Genomic DNA, 20993 nt, shown 5'->3' with positions numbered 1-20993 from the left:
TCTTCCATCTGCTCTGTCTGATTTAAAGAATACTTTGTCTGTTGTAAACCCTGTCACTGTCTGCTGTCCGGAGGTTCAGTAAAAGCGGCCACTACCATCGATCTCGTGAGAGCAGGGGCAAGTGTTATGATTTACAACTAGGTTATTACATTCAGGAAATGAAAAGTAGCATTGCCGTAACAGAGGATCTTCCCAGAAAAGAATGACTATCATTGTTCCGACATCTCTGACTATGCCCAAAAATCGCATATCGCGCATAGAACGCTTACGTAGATGAGGTAAGAGATTTCGAACCCTCTATAGCCCACAGGTCTCCTCCTCTTCCTCGACTCCTATACCACTCACTTGGCTCCCTGTAGCAGCCAGTTAGCACTGCACCTCTCAAGGACACAGCCACCAGTGAGAGAGAGAGAATGAGAGTGAGAGTGAGAGTGAGAGAGAGAGAGAGAGAGAGAGAGAGAGGAGACAAAAAAGCAGGGCGATATTAAGAGATGGAAGGAGAGAGAGAGAGAGAGGAGTAGACAGACAGAAAAGAGGAAAACGGAGAAGAAGATGGAGAGCTAGAAGGGATTCACAGAGAGAGATTAGCAGAATGGGATGAGAGTGACAGCGTGTGTGTGTGTGAGAGAGAGAGCGAGCGAGCGAGCAGGAGAGGCAGGGAAAGGCAATCAAGTATAAGAGAGAGAGAAACGGAAGAGGGGACCAATGTCAGAACAACATTGGCGGCAGGACACACAGGTCTGCTGTCTCATCAATTCTGCTACTGGGTGGGGGGACGTCATATCACTACCGCCCACCCTACCTTCCCCTCCTCTCCCACATCTGCCACCCTCCCTTATCCCCCCCCAACCCCCTTCCTCCTCTGCCAGCCCCAGCCCACGGCGAATTGGAGCTACCTGGGCGAACACACCCGTTCACTCTGATTGGCTGCTGAGAGGCAGTAACACTCCCCCATCTCCCCAGCCACAGAGACTCTGCTTGGAGACAGCCAGGCTGCTGAGCTGCTCACGCTGCGTTGCTATCGCTGCTGCTAACACCAGGCGACACTACTGCAACACTACTCAATAACACTACAGTTTACTAGCTGGGCTCTGCAGGTATTTACCTGGGATTTACAGAGAAACTATATGACGCTAAAATACTATACTACAGGTGCTTTCTGGTACCAACAGGTAACTGCCAAAATAAAGGAAACACCAACAAAGTGTCTTAATAGGGCGTTGGGGCACCACAAACTGCCAGAACAGCTTCAATGGAATTTACAAGTGTCTTTGAATATGGAGTGATTTCAGTGCCAACAGAAATTGTAGTTGAATTAGGGAGGCATCCTGGTAATAGTTGGTTTCCAGTAGTATTAGCTACTTCTACCCATGGTCTGTTGCTCTCCGTCGGTTTTCACCGTTCGGAGTTACAATTGAATTGGAAGTTTACATACACCTTAGCCAAATACATTTAAACTCAGTTTTTCCCAATTCCTGACATTTAATCCTAGTAAAAATTCCCTGTTTTAGGTCAGTTAGGATCACCACTTTATTTTAAGAATGTGAAATGTCAGAATAATAGTAGAGAGAATGATTTATTTCAGCTTTTATTTATTTCATCACAATCCCAGTGGGTCAGAAGTTTACATACACTGAATTCGTATTTTTGGTAGCATTGCCTTTAACTGTTGAACTTTAGCTGGTGTAACTGAATCAGGTTTGTAGGTGTCCTTGCTCGCACATGCTTTTTCAGTTCTGCCCACAAATCTTCTATGGGATTGAGTTCAGGGCTTTGAGATGGCCAATCCAATACCTTAACTTTGTTGTCCTTAAGCCGTTTTGCCACAACTTTGGAAGTATGCTTGGGGTCATTGTCCATTTGGAAGACCCATTTGCTACCAAGCTTTAAATTCCTGACAGATGTCTGAGATGTTGCTTCAATATATCCACATAATTTTCCTGCCTCATGATACCATCTATTTTGTGAAGTGCACCAGTCCCTCCTGCAGCAAAGCACCCCCACAACATGATGCTTCCACCCCTGTGCTTCACGGTTGGGATATGGTTCTTCGGCTTGCAAGCCTTCCCCTTTTTCCTCCAAACATAACGATGGTCATTATGGCAAAACAATTCTGTTTTTGTTTAATCAGACCAGAGGACATTTCTCCAAAAAGTACGACCTTTGTCCCCATGTGCAGTTGCAAACTGTAGTCTGGCTTTTTTTATGGCGGTTTTGGAGCAGTGGCTTCTTTCTTGCTGAGCGGCCTTTCAGGTTATGTCGATATAGGACTCGTTTTACTGTGGATATAGATACATTTGTACCTGCGTCCTCCAGCATCTTCACAAGGTCCTTTGCTGTTGTTCTGGGATTGATTTGCACTTTTCGTACCAAAGTACGTTCATCTTTAGGAGACAGAATGCGTCTCCTTCCTGAGCGGTATGACGGCTGCGTGGTAAGAGGAATACCTCCCCAGGTACACCTCCAATTAACTCAAATTATGTCAATTAGCCTATCAGAAGCTTCTAAAGCCATGAAATAATTTTCTGGAATTTTCCAAGTTGTTTAAAGGCACAGTCAACTTATTGTATGTAAACTTCTGACCCACTGGAATTGTGATACAGTGAATTATATGTGAAATAATCTGTCTGTAAACAAATTTGTTGTTTTGTTCGTTTGTTCAGTGTTCCTTCTATTTAATAAAGAAGAATGTACACATACAACGCTGCACCTTGGTCCGATTCATACGACGAACATGACAGAGTCAGGTGAACTACTGTTCTGTGGTCTGAGGAATGACTTCGTCAAGTAAAGTTAGGAGGCTGAAGAATGCACAGAACAAAGCAGCAAGGATTGTTTTAAAGTGGACATATAGTTCTTCTGTTGCAGTCATGCGCAATGTTCTTGGTTGGTCATCAATCGACAAGATCATTGAAAAAAACATGCTTATTTTATTTCATAATATACATAATTTAAAACGGCCAATTCTATTCACAATGGTATTCAGTTGGTAAGAGACAGACATTCCATAAATACTAGGAATAGATTGTCCACAATCTATACGTTATCCAGACAGAAAAGAGAAATAGGCAAAATAACATTTCAATTTAGAGCAATAAAGTGATGGAATAAATTAACTGAGTAAACCAGAAACCTTTCAATATATACATTTAAACATTATTTTAAAACAATTTTAATAAAGTACATAGAAATGTTGTGGGACATTGTTGTTTTGTGTAGATGAAGAATCAATATTTTTTAGATTGAGTATTTATTGGGTCATTTTGTTAGTATATTATGTATGTTTGTAATAGTGTGTTATATGTGAAAATGTGTTTGTATTATAAATTGTATTTTAATGTTTAAGGACTCTTGGAAGATTAGTTCAAATGGGGACTTAAAAGAGATCCAAATAAAATAAAATAAAGTATATTTTAACAATTACATTTACTTTTGACACTTAAGTATATTTAAAACCAAATACTTTTAGACTTTTACTTAAGTAGTATTTTACTGGGTGACTAACTTTTACTTGAGTCATTTTCTATTAACTATTTTTATGTTTGGAAAAATAACGTCCCCAAACTAAACAGCCTATTTCTCAGGACCAGATGCTAGAATATGCATATAATTTGGGGATTCAAATAATTGACAGATTAGGATAGAAAACACTCTAAAGTTTCCAAAACTGTCAAAATATTGTCTGTGAGTATAACAGAACTGATATTGCAGTCGAAACCCAGAGAAAAATCAAACCAGGAAGTGGCTTATGTTCCATAGCCTCCCATTGCTCCATTTAAAGGGATATCAACCAAATTCCTTTTCCCATCGCTTCCTCAAGGTGTCAACAGTCTTCAGATATAGTTTCAGGCTTTTATTTAGAAAAATGAGCCAGAACGATAACATCTTGTCAAGTAGTCACATGAGTTTTGCTCGCGCAACAGAATTTGGACAGCTATTGTTTTTCCCTCTCCTACTGTGAAAGACATTTGCTGTTGATATATTATCGATTATATATTTTTAAAACAACCTAAGGATTGATTATAAAAAACATTTGACATGTTTCTGTGGACATTACGGATATTATTTGGAATTTGTCTGCGTTGTCGTGACCACTCTTTCCTGTGGATTTCTGAACATAACAAACAGAGGTGTTTTGGATATAAAAATGATCTTTATGGAACAAAAGGAGCATTTGTTGTGTAACTGGGAGTCTCGTGAGTGAAAACATCCGAAGATCATCAAGGGTAAACAATTAATTTGATTGCTTTTCAGATTTTCGTGACCAAGCTACCTGATGCTAAGTGTACATAATGTTTTGTCATGCGATCGATAAATTTACACAAACGCTTGGATTGCTTTCGCTGTAAAGCATAATTTCAAAATCTGAGACGACAGGTAGATTAACAAAAGGCTAAACTGTGTTTTGCAATATTGCACTTGTGATTTCAAGAATATGAATATTTTTAGTAATATTATTTGACTGAGGCGCTATGCTATTCAGCAGTTGCTGATGACAATTATCCTGCTTAAGGGATGGGTAGCGTCAAGAAGTTTTTAAGTATCTTTACTTTTACTCAAATATTACAATTTTTCCCTACTGCTCCCTTCGGACCTGATCCCCCCTACTCTCGACAGAGTAAGATCGAACGGTTAATCCCTCATCCTGATAAGCCCGTATTGGCCTGGGAAGCCATGGCTGGTGGAGATTGTAACTCTCCTGTATGCACAACCATTGTACCTCCCTCAGCGCAAGGATCTGCTATCCCAAACACAGGGCGAAATATTCCACCCTCATCTCGAGCTGATGGATCTCTGGTCCTGGCCCATGAGAAGTCCAATTTAGACTTGGTGGGCTTGCCTCCGAACGTGTTTACCACAATTCAGAGCGCCAGAGCCCCTTCTACAAGAGGACTTTAAGACCTGAAGTGGAGGGCTTCTCGAGAGGTGGTGTGTGAGATGCGAGTTGGTTCCCGTCCAGTGTTCCATCTCTGCCGTTCTCTCCTTCCTATAGGAATTACTTGACAAGGGCAAGGCTTTTTCCACCGTTAAGGTCTACTTGGCGGCAATATCAGCATGTCATGTAGGATTAGCTGAGACGACGATCAGGACTCAACTCCTGGTTCATCGTTTTAATGAAGGGAGCACGCCGTCTCCGTCAGGTTGCAAAGACACTTTCCCCATCATGGGACTTGGCACTGGGGTCACATCTGCTCCTGCAATGCCCTCTACTGCTCATCCTGTGTCTCCTTGACCTGCTGCCACTCCCCCGGTACTCTCTCCCTCTCCCTCTCTCGCTCTGATTGTGTGGGCGGAGACAGGTGTGCTGCAGTCAGAGCAGATCCCCACCAGCTGCAACCTGTTCCATAATCAAGACCTCTACAAATACTCAGCCCTGCCACATCCACGCTGCCAGATTGTAATCTCTGCTCAGTCAGTCTACGTTTCTAGCCATTTGTTACTATTCAGATCCAGTTATCCTGTTGTCCCTGTTTTCCTTGCCTGACGCTGTTTTCCTCTCCGCTACAGTTCTGCCCGCTCTGACTCTGGTCCCTGTCTCCAGTCCCACATATCGTCATCCTGCTACTCTGTCCTGGATTTCGCACTCTACAACTCCCTTGGATTCCTCTTCGGACCTGCTTACCCTGTCTCAACCCCTCTTTCGCTCCAGCCTCAGCCTCAGCCGCACCTGGTTTCCAGCAACCCGCCCGAGCTTCCCCTGACCTGCACTCCATCTCCCCCCGGGGGTGTTTCAATAAATACCTTGGTTACTTCATCCCAGTCTCCTCATCTAAATTGGCTCTTGGGTTCCCCTGTTCCACTCCGCGTAACAACTGGTTCTGGATATGCTTACAGGAGATCACTTTTGGACCCCTTAAGACAGTCTAATAAGACAAACCTGTTGCTCGCCATGGCCAAGAGCGTTAGCGACCTTCATGCGCTCTCGGTTCATCCTTCATGCACTCAGTTTGCCCCCGACTACTCCAAGGTTACGACATGTCCTAACGCCACATTCATTCCTAAGGTCATTCCCATGACTCACAAGCCTGACCTCTTTCCCTTCCACTCTCCACCATTCTCTTCTCCAGAGCAGCGGGGCCTTAACACGTTGTGTCCGGTGCACACCCTGCGCATTTACATGGACAGGACTAGGAGTTGTGACCAACTGTTTGTTTGCTTTTCCAACCCTGCTCGGGGTAGGGCTTTGTCCAAACAAAGCCTCTCCCACTGGGTAGAGGCTACTGTCAAGGCATGCAGTTGTCGGGGATTGCAGTCTCCCCTGGGTGTCTGGGCACATTCCACTAGAGGAATTGCCACAGCATGGACACTGTTCAGGGGAATCTCCTTCTCTGAGATTTAACGTTGTTCCTTCGAAGGATCAAACGCTGAACTTAGCCTTACGCTGCTTTTGGGAAACCGGGCCCAGGTACTTTGCCAGCCAGGAAAGGTAGAGGAGAACAGATAGAATCAAACACTTACTGTGGTAAACAGAAACTTCCGGCGGTTTCTGAAGCCATTGTGGCATGTAACATTTATTTGGCTCTAGCATTTGTACTGTTTTGCTTATGAGCTACTATGACCCCATTCCTAAAAACTAAGACTCTCTGGAGCATGGACGTGATAATCACAGACTGCATTAGAAGGGAGTGTCACAAAAACAAAATTTTTGTCCCGATAAGAATACAGTTGAAATGCCGTTCATAGCCCTTCTAAGGATAGACTTTACGTATTTAATCTTGCTCTTGTGACTGACTGGGTTTGAACCAGGTCTCCTACATGTCACAAGACTGTGTTAGCCCACTTAGCTAAAGCCTATAGGGATAAGTTCAGGAAGTTCATGTAAAGGACGACACCCTGGCTGCTTAGCGAGTACCACTTCCCCCTGAGTTCATATGGTGACTCGAACTCAGGACTTCTGCCTCAAACTCACGTGACTGCCTTCAGCATTTCAAAAAAGGCCTTCTTCAATTGTGTAAGGAGCAACACTTCAGGCTGAGGATTGAGTTTCAGAGATCCCCATCTGCTACACTAATATACACTGATTGTACAAAACATTAGGAACATCTTCCTAATATTGAGTTGCACCCCCTTTTGCCCTCAGATCAGCCTCAATTTGTCTGGGCATGGACTCTACAAGGTGGCGAAAGCGTTCCACAGGGCTGTTGGCACATGTTGACTCCAATGCTTCCCACAGTTGGAACTAGTTGCCTGGTAGTGGATCTCTACTCCGAATAGCTAGCTCCATCTCATCCCACAGATGCTCAATTAGATTGAGATCTAGTGACTGGGCAGGCCACTGCAGTAAGCTGCATTCACTGTCGTGTTTGTGGAACCATTCCTAGACTATCCTAGCTTTGTGGCATGGGGCATTATCCTGCTGGAAAAATTCATTCACACATGGATACACTGCTTCTACGAAGGGATGCATCTGATTGTTCAGATATCCTGTGGCATTCAAATGTTGCTCCGCTTTATCAAGAGGCTCATTGTGTGCCATGAAAACATACCCACACCATCACACGCCTACAATGTTGACATGCGGCATGATAGATGCATGTACTCATGTGGTTTTCTCCATACTCTAGTCTTCCCATCAGCGTGAAACAGCAGGAACCAGAATTCGTCAGACCAGCCAATATTTTTCCAATTCTCCAGTGTCCAGTATTTCTGTTCCTTAGCCCACTGCAACCACAGTTTCTTGTTTTTTGCTGAAAGAAGTGGAACTCTGTAAGGTCCTCAGTTGCCATACCCCATTATTTTATGGGTATTTTATGGGTCTTTGGGCACCAATGTTGTACTGAACTGTAGCCCTTCTGTTGCACTGCACAATTCCTGTCAGCCTCTTTGTCCTCTTTCATCAATGACCCATTTTCGACAACTGGCCTGCCGTTGACTCGAAGTCCTTTGGGTGGTGGATCGTTCTTGATACACATGGGAAACTGTTGAGCGTGAAAAACCCAGCAGAGTTGCAGTTCCTGACACTCAAACCGGTGCACCCCGTTCAAAGGCACTTAAATCTTTTGTCACCTCTGAATGGCACACGTACACAATCCATGTTTCAATTGTGTCAAGGCTTAAAAATCCTTCTGTAACCTGTCTCCCCTTCATCTACACTGATTGAAGTGAATTTAACAGGTGACATCAAAAAGGGATCATGGCTTTCACCTGGGTTCACCTGGACAGTCTATGTCATAGAAAGAGCGGTTGTTCCTAATGTTTTGTACACTCAGTGTAAGTCTTCAAGATCCAGCAAAGTTACTTGCGTGGTTTGGTGATCCATGCTTATGTAATGAAAACCTTGCCTGAGACCTGAAGATGGGTTAGTTTGACATGTGTTTTTTTATTGAATATCCAAAACATACAATATACTTGCAATGAAGCCGCCCAACAACTACATCATACCAGTCATTCATTCAGAGCGACACACAGAAGCATCCAGGGTCAATGCCCTGCTCAAGGGCACGTTGACAGATCTCCCACCAAGTTTGACCTGTGTTAGTTTGTGTTAGACATACAGTGCCTTGCAATAGTATTCATCCCCCTTGGTGTTTTTCCTGTTTTCATGTAATGGACATACACAAAATAGTCCAAATTGGTGAAGTGAAATAAAACAAAACCCTGAAAAGTGGTGCATTCACCTGTGTATAATCTGTGTCACATGATCTGTCACATGATCACAGTATATATACACCTGTTCTGAAAGGTCCCAGAGTCTAAGCGGCACCATGAAGACCAAGGAGCTCTCCTAACAGGTCAGGGACAAAGCTGTGGAGAAGTACAGATCAGGGTTGGGTTATAAAAAAATATCCGAAACTTTGATCATCCCACGGAGCACCATTGAATCCATTATTAAAAAATTTGAAGAATATGGCACCACAACAAACCTGCCAAGAGGACCAGGCAAGGAGGGCATTAATCAGATAGGCAACAAAGAGACCAAAGATAATCCTGAAGAAGCTGCAGTATCTGTCCAAAGGACCATTTTAAGCCATACACTCCATAGACCTGGGCTTTACGGAAGAGTGGCCAGAAAAAAGCCATTGCTTAAACAAAAAAATAAGCAAACACTTTTGGTGTTCGCCAAAAGGCATGTGGGAGACTCCCCAAACATATGGAAGAAAGTACTCTGGTCAGATGAGACTAAAATGTAGCTTTTTGGCCATCAAGAAAAATGCTATGTCTGGCACAAACCCAACACCTCTCATCACCTCGAGCACAACATCCCCACAGTGAAGCATGGTGGTGGCAGCATCATGCTGTGGGGGATGTTTTCATCGGCAGGGACTGGGAAACTGGTCAGAATTGAAGGAATGATAAATGGCGCTAAATACAGGGAAATTCTTGAGGGAAACCTGTTTCAGTCTTCCAGAGATTTGAGACTGGGACGGAGCTTCACCTTCCAGCAGGACAGTGACCCTAAGCATACTGCTAAAGCAACACTCAAGTGGTTTAAGGGGAAACATTTACAGTTGAAGTTAGAAGCTTACATACACCTTAGCCAGATACATTTAAACTCAGTTTAACAATTCCTGACATTTAGTCCTAGTAAACATTCCCTGTTAGGTCAGTTAGGATCACCACTTTATTTTAAGAATGTGAAATGTCAGAATAATAGTAGAGAGAATGATTTACTTCAGATTTTATTTCATTCATCACATTCCCAGTGGGTCAGAGGTTTACATACACTCAATTATTATTTGGTAGCATTGCCTTTAAATTGTTTAACTTGGGCCAAACATTTCGGGTAGCCTTCCACAAGCTTCCCACAATAAGTTGGGTGAATTGTGGCCCATTCCTCCTGACAGAGCTGGTGTAACTGAATCATGTTTGTAGGTCTCCTTGCTTGCTAACACTTTTCTAGTTCTGCCCACAAATCTTCTATAGGATTGAGGTCAGGGCTTTGGAATGGCAACTCCAATACCTTGACTTTTTCTGTCCTTAAGCCATTTTGCCACAACTTTGGAAGTATGCTTGGGGTCATTGTCCATTTGGAAGAACCATTTGCGGCCAAGCATTAACTTCCTCACTGATGTCTTGAGATGTTGCTTCAATATATACACATCATTTTCTTTCCTCATGATGCCATCTATTTTGTGAAGTGGACCACTGCAGCAGGGCACCCCCACAACATGATTCTCCCACCCCCGTGCTTCACGGTTGGGATCGTGTTATTCGGCTTGCAAGCCTCCCCTTCTTCCCTCCAAACATACAACACGATGGTCATTATGGCTAAACAGTTTTATTTTTGTTTCATCAGACCAGAGGACATTTCTCCAAAAATAATGATATTTGTCCCCATGTGCAGTTGCAAACCGTAGTATGACTTTATGGCAGTTTTGGAGCAGTGGCTTTTTCCTTGCTAAGCGGCCTTTCAGGTTATGTCGATAGGGGACTCGTTTTACTGTGGATATAGATACTTTTGTACCTGTTTCCTACAGCATCTTCACAAGGTCCTTTGCTGTTGTTCTGGGATTGATTTGCACTTTTCGCACCAAAGTACGTTCATCTCTAGGAGACAAAACGCGTCTCATTCCTGAGCGGTATGACGGCTGCGTGGTCCCATAGTGTTTATACTTGCGTACTATTGTTTGTACAGATGAACGTGGCACCTTCAGGCATTTGGAAATTGCTCCCAAGGATGAACCAGACTTGTGTAGGTCTACAATCTTTTTTCTGAGATCTTGGCTGATTTCTTTTGATTTTGCCATGATATCAAGCAAAGAGGCACTGAGTTTGAAGGTAGGCCTTGAAATACATCCACAGGTACACCTCCAATTGACTCAAATGATGTCAATTAGTCTATCAGAAGCTTCTAAAGCCATGACATCCTTTTCTGTAATTTTCCAAGCTGTTTTAAGGCACAGTCAACTTGGTGTATGTAAACTTCTGACCTACTGGAATTGTGATACAGTGAATGATACGTGAAATAATCTGTCTGTAAACAATTGTTGGAAAAATTACTTGTGTCATGCACAAAGTAGATGTCCTAACCGACTTGCCAAAACTATAGTTTGTTAACAGGAAATTTGTGGAGTGGTTGAAAAACGAGTTTTAATGACTCCAACCTAAGTGTATGTAAACTTCTGACTTCAACTGTAATTGTCTTGGAATGGCCTATTCAAAGCCCAGACCTCAATCCAATTGAGAATCTGTGTTATGCCTTAACGATTGCTGTACACCAGTGGAACCTATCCAACGTGAAGGAGCTGGAGCAGTTTTGCCTTGAAGAATGGGCAAAAACCCCAATCCCAGGCTAGATGTGCCAAGCTTATAGAGACCTACCCCAAGAGACTTGCAGCTGTAATTGCTGCGAAAGGTGGATCTACAAAGTATTGACTTTGCGGGGGTGAATAGTTATGCACGCTCAAGTCTTATTTCTTGCTTCACAATAAAACATATTTGCATCTTCAAAGAGGTAGGCATGTTGTGTAAATCAAATGATAAACCCCCCCTCCAAAAAAAATCCAGTTTGTAAGGCAATGAAATAGGAAATATGCCAAGGGGGGTATTCACCCCTAGGCTTTAGGTCAACAGGCAAAGACAGTCTTAACCCAGTCAGTCACATTTAACAATTGCTAGCTTTTTGGCCATCAAGAAAAATGCTATGTCTGGCGCAAACCCAACACCTCGAACACAACATCCCTACAGTGAAGCATGGTGGTGGCAGCATCATGCTAGAGTCTCCCGCCTTAGCTTTCAGGAATGCGGTCATAATAGCTTATAGCCAAAGTGGTTCAAACGCCAGAGCCAAATTCATAGGAAAAAAAATATTAAACATGCCACATTGGCTTCAGAAACCGCCAGAAGCTTCTGGAGAGAGTGCTTGATTCTATCTGATCCCCTCTACCTTAGCAGGGCCCAGTTTCCCGATAGCGATGTAACTTAGGCTTTTAAATATTTTAACAATGCATATTTCCTACAAAGTCCGAAGTTGTAACATGCGTTTCCCAAAAACACCACGCAGAGAGAACGGTCGCTAAGTGCATAGTTGGAGCATGTGTCGATACTGATAGGATTGAAAGAAAGGAAGCGCTGCTCTCGAATCAGCTTTCTTCATTCAAATCTTTCCTTAACATTGTAATTATTTCACAATACTGACAACGGATCAGCTCCAAAAAAATGTAGCACTTAGCTGTTCTACGAGTGGTCTGAGAGGGAGCCGTTAGATTCAGAGCGTTTTCAAATGCAACTTTAACAACAATGGTTTGGGGAAACAGCTCTGAAATTTAAAGAAGCTCCTACAAAGGTTCTAACGATTAACTTAGCCTAACTTAAGATGCTCTTGGAAACCGGGCCCAGGATGTTGTCTCTGGTTTTGTATCTGAATTTAGAGAAATTAATTTAAAAACTGAATCTATCTGAGAAGTTGAATGTCAAGTTCTGACCATAGTTATTTTGTGTTTTTCTTGTTTTAGTGTTGGTCAGGACATGAGCTGGGTAGGCATTCTATGTTGTATGTCTAGTTTGTCTATTTCTATGTTTGGCCTGATATGGTTCTCAATCAGAGGCAGGTGTTTCATTGTCTCTGATTGGGAACCATATTTAGGTAGCCTGTTTTTGTGTTGGGTTTTGTGGGTGGTTGTTTCCAGTCTTTGTGTTCTCTGCACCAGATAGGACTGTTTCGGGTTTTGCCACGTTTGTTATTTTGTATTTGTATAGTGTTCACATTATTGTTCTTTTATTAAACATGTTGAACACAAACTGCGCTGCATTTTGGTCCTCCTCTCCTTCGACGGAAGAAAGCCATTACAGAACAACCCACCACAACAGGACCAAGCAGCGTGGTGACGGGCAGGAGCAGGAGAGGCAGCGATGTCAGGATTATTGGACTTGGGAGCAGAATCTGGACTATACAGCTTGGGAAGAGATACAGGTGGGCGGTCGACCCAGGGAGAGTGCCGGAGCCCGCCTGGGATTTGCCGGAGCAGTGTGAAGAGGGTTACAGGAGAATGGAGTCGGCGAAATGAGCACGGCGACGCGGTAGGAAGCCCGAGAGGCAGCCCCAAAAATGTATTGGGGGGAGGAACACAGGAAGTGTGGCGAAGCCAGGTAGGAGACCTGCGCCAACTTCCTGTGCTTACCGGAGAGCAAGAGAGTCCCGGCAGGCACCGTGTTATGCTGTGGAGCGCACGGTGTCTCCAGTGCAGGTGCATAGCCCGGTGGGGTACATACCAGCTCCTAGTATCGGGCAGGCTAGAGTGGGCATCGAGCCAGGTAAGGTTGGGCAGGCTTGGTGCTTAAGAGCTCCAGTGCACCTGCACGGTCCGGTCTATCCAGTACCACCTCCACGCACCAGCCCTCCGATGGCAGCCCCCCGCACCAGGCTTCCTGTGCGTGTCCAGACCCCAGTACTCCCTGTTCCTCCTCCCCACACTCGCCCTGAGGTGCATGTCCTCGGTCCAGATCTGCTAGAGTCTCCCGCCTGTCCAGAGCTGCTAGTGTCTCCCGCCTGTCCAGAGCTGCTAGAGTCTCCCGCCTGTCCAGAGCTGCTAGAGTCTCCCGCCTGTCCAGAGCTGCTAGTGTCTCCCGCCTGTCCAGAGCTGCTAGAGTCTCCCGCCTGTCCAGAGCTGCTAGAGTCTCCCGCCTGTCCAGAGCTGCTAGAGTCTCCCGCCTGTCCAGAGCTGCTAGAGTCTCCCGCCTGTCCAGAGCTGCTAGAGTCTCCCGCCTGTCCAGAGCTGCTAGAGTCTCCCGCCTGTCCAGAGCTGCTAGAGTCTCCCGCCTGTCCAGAGCTGCTAGAGTCTCCCGCCTGTCCAGAGCCGCTAGAGTCTCCCGCCTGTCCAGAGCCGCTAGAGTCTCCCGTCTGTCCAGAGCCGCCAGAGCCGCCAGTCTGCAAGGAGCCACCAGAGCCGCCAGTCTGCAAGGAGCCACCAGAGCCGCCAGTCTGCAAGGAGCCACCAGAGCCGCCAGTCTGCAAGGAGCTGCCAGTCTGCAAGGAGCTGCCAGTCTGCAAGGAGCCGCCAGTCTGCAAGGAGCCGCCAGTCTGCAAGGAGCTGCTAGAGTCTCCCGCCTGTCCAGAGCTGCTAGAGTCTCCCGCCTGTCCAGAGCTGCTAGAGTCTCCCGCCTGTCCAGAGCTGCTAGAGTCTCCCGCCTGTCCAGAGCCGCTAGAGCCCCCAGTCTGCAATGAGCTGCTAGAGCCGCCAGTCAGCCAGGATCCTCCAGAGCCGCCAGTCAGCCAGGATCCGCCATTCAGCCAGGATCTGCCAGAGCCGCCATTCAGCCAGGATCTGCCAGAGCCGTCAGTCAGCCAGAAGCTGCCAGAGCCGTCAGTCAGCCAGAAGCTGCCAGAGCCGTCAGTCCCGAGCTGCCCCTCAGTCCCGAGCTGCCCCTCAGTCCCGAGCTGCCCCTCAGTCCAGTGGGGCCCTTTGTTAGGGCTCCTAGATCAAGGTAGGCGGCGAGGGTCGCCACTCAAAGGACGCTAAGCAGGTGGACAAAGACAATGATGGAGTGGGGTCCACGTCCAGAGCCAGAGCCGCCACCGCGGACAGATGCCCACCCAGACCCTCCCCTATAGGTTTAGGCGGTGCGGTCGGAGTCTGCACCTTAGGGGGGTGGTACTGTCACGTTCTGACCATAGTTCTTTTGTGTTTTCTGTGTTTTAGTGTTGGTCAGGACGTGAGCTGGGTGGACATTCTATGTTGTATGTCTAGTTTGTCTATTTCTATGTTTGGCCTGATATGGTTCTCAATCAAAAATGAATTGACTCTGATTGGGAACCATATTTAGGTAGCCTGTTTTTGTGGCTAACTTGAAACAAATAAAATAGTGCAGTCAAATTTAACATGGTCAATTCATAACCACTAATAAGATTGATATAGAATATTATATTTTTTTCAAATGGAGAAAATTTCTATTGCGATGACCTTACTACCTACTAGGTAAAACCAAATGGTCCTTAGTGGTTCAATAATAAAATAAAGTAAGTATTACTTTATTAATGATCACTACATTTTAGTATGTAATTGTTACATAGCTAATAATAAGTGTATAATTATTTATATCAGAAGTAATATGAAGAGAAAGAATAGCTTAGCAGTAAAGGAGTAATGGCAGTTCATTTATTCATTCATTCATTAATTCATGTATTCATTCACAGGAAAGGAAGCTATAATTTCACTGCACCATTCAGGCAACATGATTGTAGTTATAACAGAATTGAGAGATAGCGGGGGGATGATGAAGGGAGAGGCTCCTTACCTTCTCCTGGTACTGTCGTCGGGACGAGTCCAGAGACTGGATGAGTGCTGTGGCATGGCCTATGAACACAGCATAGCAGGTGGCCCCGACGATCATACTGAGCATGGTGAGCCAGATATCAGACAGGCTCTCCGGGGCCTGCCGACCGTAGCCGATACACAGCATGTGGCTCATCGCCTTGAACACTGCAAACGAATATAGCTCCGACCAGGTGTCATTCTGCAGAAAGACAGAGAAATTAAACAGAAAATATTTTAAATATGGATAAAAGACAGAAGTTACCCATTTGGGGAGGAGAGGAGAAGGAATGGAGGAAGTTGGTGACTCAAAGTAAGAGACAAAAACGCACAGAGAGAGAGACCGAGGAGGGTAGGAGATAGAGAGGGCAGAAAATTGAGAATTGGGGACAAACGGGACAAGGAGAGGAAGTTGTATAAATGAGGACTCAGGGGAGATAAAGAGAGGGAGAGAGATAGAGAGGACGAGGAGGATAATTAGGGGGGGAGAGAAAGGGGGAGAAAGAGGGTTAGAGACAGAGAGGGAGAGAGAGAGGAAGAAAGAAAAAAGAAAGGAGAGAGGAAGAAAGAAAGAAGTAGAAAGAATGAAAGAAAGTGAGACAAAGAGAGAGAAAGAAAGAGAGAAAGACAAAGATAGAAGGTTAGAGAGAGAGAAACAAAGAAAGAGAGAGATATTGGGGGAATCCTGTGAGGCCTAATCAGTGAGAGGTAGAGGAGGTTCTGAGATTATTTCCACAGAGACTTTAAAGGAAAATTCCACCCAAAAACCTTTGGTATTGTTGACATTGTCCCAAAATGTTTTGCTTGTCAGCAATCAAGTTTTCAAGATATATTTTGCAAAATGCATCATACGGGGATGATTTCTGTATTTTTTCAGTTACAAGCAACAAATGACAAGCAACATTTGGGACTATGTCAACAACAGACTAATGAAACAAATACCAACAGTTTTGGGGTATTTTCCTTTACACCACAACAACATACACACACACACACAGGGTGACATTATGCAACCAATAAAAACAATGCTGTGGAGCAGAATTCATTTTTATGCATGTCTATGAGATGGCGCCAATACTGTAAAGGTGCAGAGGTGCAGTATTCCACTCATTTTGTATTACAGTAAGTGTTCTCCAGTCGATTCGAAATATTGCGGTTTGTTTTTGGTACAATCTCAGCAATTTATTGCAGTGATGGCTGTGTAGTCAACAAAAAATGTCCAGGAAAGAAGCAACTAAAGGCCACGTCCTAATAGTCTGGCCAAGTCCCAGTACTTTTGAACAGCTTCCTTTCCTTGCCTCCTCTCCTTGTTTGAATTCTTATTTGAATTGCGTTGACAGCTAAAGAGACCTCTACAACCCTTTCACCTGTCTGTTAGTGGAAAGAAAGGTCACAAGGAGAGGAAGCCAGCCAGTCCCACTTCACTCCATACTCCCTCCACTTGGCCATAACCCTTTGACGTTTTCAGATCTGAAGCATCTGGATAGGTATAGGGAGTGCGGTGGTGGAGCTTCAACCATATTGCTAACACATATGGATATAGCCAAGGGGAAGGGCTAGGGGGCGAATTGGGACCGGATGATAGTGTTGGAACATAGCCCCTATCCAGGGAGCCTCTGATGTCAACAACACCTTGTGGCCAACTGAGAAGCAGTTCAGTTATCCATTATTCCTACCAAGCACACAATGTTCTGTACTGACACAAAGTCAAGGCCTCCATAGATTTCTTATTTCCCACGCCCTTCTCTACCGCCCACGACACACAGCAGAGCAGAACAGGGAAAGGGTGCAGCTAGAGACTGCAGTCAAAATGTTCCACTTCGTCCTGCTCTCCCCTCCAGACTGCATTCAGTGGTGTAGGTTTAAATGTAATCGACTATGATAGAATAGAGAAACATTATTGGGGAGGGAATTTGTCTTGCAAATACAACAAAGCTCTTCTGTTTCTCCTCTTTGTTTTAAACAGCTACATGTACACTATTCTACTATAATATGCTATGCTGAAACAACATATATTATACAACAGGTGGGTCTAATCCTGAATGGTGATTGGTTAAAACCGCATTCCAGCAGGTGTCTATTCCACAAGTTACCTCCGGCTAAATCTGTGACTTTAAAATGACTATTTACTCTGTTCCATCTGACTGCGCAATCCACTGTCTCAATCCACCCCAACCAAGCAATTTATAAACTTGATCTCCACAAAAAAAAAGCATCTAGACATGATCTCACAATTCTTTTAGACTAACATTTAGTTTTCAACAGCATAGATTTACATTAACCTTGTTCTCTGTCTCCCCGACATGTGCAACATTGTTTCAATATTCAAATTCGATCTCATAGATAATGAACAAAAAGACTGAATGACTGGGTCGAGTCTCTGGCAACCAAGCCGATAGAATGAACGACCAGCCGGCTTGGGTAGAAACCCTAGATTTGTGTCGGGACTATATCCTATGAAATAGTATGAATAAATTAATAAAAATAAAGTTTTTAATGAAAATATGTTCATCATTATTTGAATATATGTTAGTAACCCGTTGTATAAAATTGATAATGCCCTCGAAGCCGGTGTTTGGAGGATATATTGGCACGCTTTGCCGGCAATCGACTTTGTCTCGGGCCTAATAACACCAGTGTCAATATATCCTCCAAACACTGGCTTCTCTGGCATTATCAGCTACACTGGAGCATATATGTTGTTTAAACATAGCATATTATAGTAGAAGAGTGTACATGTAGCTGTTTAAAACAAAGAGAAGAAACAGAAGAGCTTTGTTGTATTTGCAAGACAAATTCCCTCCCCAATAAATTGCATATTCAACAACTTACAAAAAAATTGAAGCTGAAATTGGGATTTTATTTTAGGAATAAGGCCTGTTTTTCTTTTGAAGCCAGAAGGAGGCAAGTATCAGCTACATTTATGTCTTTGCTAGACTATGGGGATATTTTATATATGAATGCTTCCGCTCAGTGTTTGAAATCAATTGACACTCTTTACCATGGCACTTTGAGATTTATTTTAAACTGCAAAACCCTTATGCACCACTGCACTTTGTATACCAGGGTTGGCTGGCCTTCTCTAGTCACTCGAAGGCTCAGTCACTGGTATACTTTTATTTACAAAGCCATTTTGGGTTTACTACCTTTTTATTTGGGCATTTTTATTGTTCAGAAATGTGGTGGGTACTCTCTTCGTTCGCTGGACTTTATCCTGCTAACTGTTCCAAATGTTCGAACTGAATTTGGTAAAAGGGCACTCTGCGCCATCGTCTTGGAACGCCTTACAAAATACTTTTAAACTAGAAGAACTTGTCCCGATTGGTGTTTTTAAATCACTGATGAAGGATTTTGAGGCTGATTCCCTGACCTGTCAATGTTTTTAATTTGCTTTTTTTTTTTTTTTTAATACTCTTGTGAATTCAATGGTTTTTACTAGATTACTTGTAGTTTTTCATGTTGACTGTCTGTAATTTTTTGTAATGACTTGGTGCTGCCTATCTTGGCCAGGGCGTTCTTGAAAAATAGATTTTAATCTCAGTGAGCCCTTCCTGGTTAAATAAAGGTTAAGTAAAATAAATAAGTAATCCATTAAGTAGAACACTGAGCACTAGCTGATCCATATCTAGGATTTTCTGTATTAAATGGTTAGAGTGGAAAGGAGGGACTGTTTTACTCAGGTAATAAATTGGAAGGAAGAGAGATTCTTAAAATAACCCTTGGACACATTGCAGGAGCTGGGGCTAAATTGTGGATGTGAAAACAGAAACAGAAACAGTAGAGTGAAAGAGAGTGAATAATGGATGAATGATGAGCACTTTGGCTTGAAAATAGCCCAGGCAGCTGAGAAAGTGTCACAAATCCCGCCGAAGATGGTGCCTCTTCCTGTTCGGGCGGCACTAGGCGGTCGTCGTCGCTGGCCTACTAGCTGCCACCGATCCCCTTTTCTGTTTCAGTTAGTTTCACCTGTTTCTTGTGTGGGTTTTGTTTTGGGCTATTTAAACCCGGTAGGCCCGCTTGCTTTTGTGCGGGCTTGTTTTTCTGTTCATGGTGTGTGGATTATTGTGGATTCCTTTTACCCGGACAGTTTCGTCCTGTTTGTTGGACTTGGTATTTTATGCGCACTTGTGTTTGGTGTGACTGTTACTCTGTTCCTGGAATAAAGATCCACGTTTGAACTAACCCTGCTCTCTGCACCTGACTCCTCCACCCACTACTCCTAGAAGCCTTTACACAGAGGGAAAGAGAGAGAGTGAGTGAGAGAGTGAGTGAGTGATAGGAAGTCTCAGGGGTCAACCACACTGGAGCACACAGGATCAAAGTGATACATGTATAAACAATCTGTTCAACTATGAAAGGCCTCATAGTTGAACAGATACCTCACCAAGTGAGGCTCCACCTAGACTTCCTATGGACTACGGGGAGCTTCCCCCATACTGTTTAAACCAATTTGGTTCTTTCCCATCTGAAAACACTTCAGGGATAGGAGGCTATATGCTCAGGTTTTAAGAGCCTGGCTTGAAAGTACAGTAGTAGGTAGAGGAGAACATGATGTAATTGACGACATTGGGGTCTCCTTGAATCCTTAGGGGCTGTGTCCCAATATTTTAAAAGTTGATTTTCTTTGAGACACTGATGGCTCACTGTACACAAGTAGTTTGTCCAGACCATACATAAGCTATACTCGATTAGTACAATTGATTCCAAGATGGCGTACCAGTTCAGATGTCTTTGTCTTTGTTTTGTCGTGTCCCGTATATATTTTTTTCCTTCGTAAATATTTTGTATATATTTTTTATATTTTTAACCTCAGTTTCAACATACTCTCCTGCAACCCACCTCACCCAATGTGGTATGGATCTGCTATTTTCTATACTTTAGAACCGGAACCCCCAACAGAAGTTAGCCAGCTAACTAGCTACTAGCTAGTCGTCAGCTAACCTTAGCCCGGGCAAGTCCTGCCAGTCTGCACAGCGCAATTCAACCCAGAGCATACCTGACTGCATTTTCTCCACATCTCCAGGTTCCTACCGCAAGCTCTCAACCTTTTCACTTGGATCATCACAGCTAGATATCTGCTATCAGAGTGGCTACCCCCTGGCTAATGTTTCTGTCCCGAAGTAAGCATGGGCCTAGCCTCGTGCTAGGCCCATCTCCCGGCTAGCTGAAGAGGCCCATCAGCCACTCCTTGGGCTATAATACATATTTTGCCAATTGGCCTGGACCCCTTTTTCTGCCGACACGGATCCCCGCCGATCCATTTGGGGCGGCAGGTAGCCTAGTGGTCAGAGAGTTGGACTAGTAACCGAAAGGTTGCAAGATCGAATCCCCGAGCTGATAAGGTAAAAATCTGTTGTTCTGCCCCTAAACATGGCAGTTAACCCACTGTTCCTAGGCCTTCATTGAAAATAAGAATTTGTTCTTAACTGACTTGCTTAGTTAAATAAAGATAAAATTCAAATAAAATAAAAATTATGACTGGTCTACCGACGTAATTTGCCCGAGGGGTTTCAACAGGCTCCTCCGTCGAGATGTCCCCTGTAGGCCCACCGTGGCCCGCAAGCCACGGCTAGTAGCACTAGAGCATATCGGACTGTTAGCTGAAGAGGACCTTCAGCCAATTTCTTCGGCTACAATACCTATTTTTTGCCAATTGGCCTGGACCCTTTTACTACATACACGGAGCCCTGCCGATCCAGCACGACTGGTCTGCCGACGTAACCGTCCGAGGGGGCTACAACAGACTTCTTCCATCGCGACGTCCCGCTAAGGCCCTTCTGCTAGCCTGCTAGCCCCAGCCCA

At 44.3% G+C, this 20993-nt stretch overlaps 1 protein-coding gene across 1 annotated transcript in view; it reads right to left on the bottom strand.

Annotated features, from left to right (window-relative positions):
• The window catches only part of LOC115102712 (potassium/sodium hyperpolarization-activated cyclic nucleotide-gated channel 2-like), a 66076-nt gene that overhangs the window by 10764 nt on the left and 34319 nt on the right, over window positions 1-20993 (bottom strand). Inside the window, exon 4 of the mRNA XM_029622943.2 lies at window positions 15175-15393. Coding sequence (XP_029478803.2) covers window positions 15175-15393 — 219 coding nt within the window. The remainder of the gene's footprint in view (window positions 1-15174; window positions 15394-20993) is intronic.

Source organism: Oncorhynchus nerka, linkage group LG20 (assembly GCF_034236695.1).
Source record: "Oncorhynchus nerka isolate Pitt River linkage group LG20, Oner_Uvic_2.0, whole genome shotgun sequence".
Taxonomy (NCBI): Eukaryota; Metazoa; Chordata; class Actinopteri; order Salmoniformes; family Salmonidae; genus Oncorhynchus; species Oncorhynchus nerka.
This window is presented reverse-complemented; position numbering and strand designations above follow the sequence as displayed.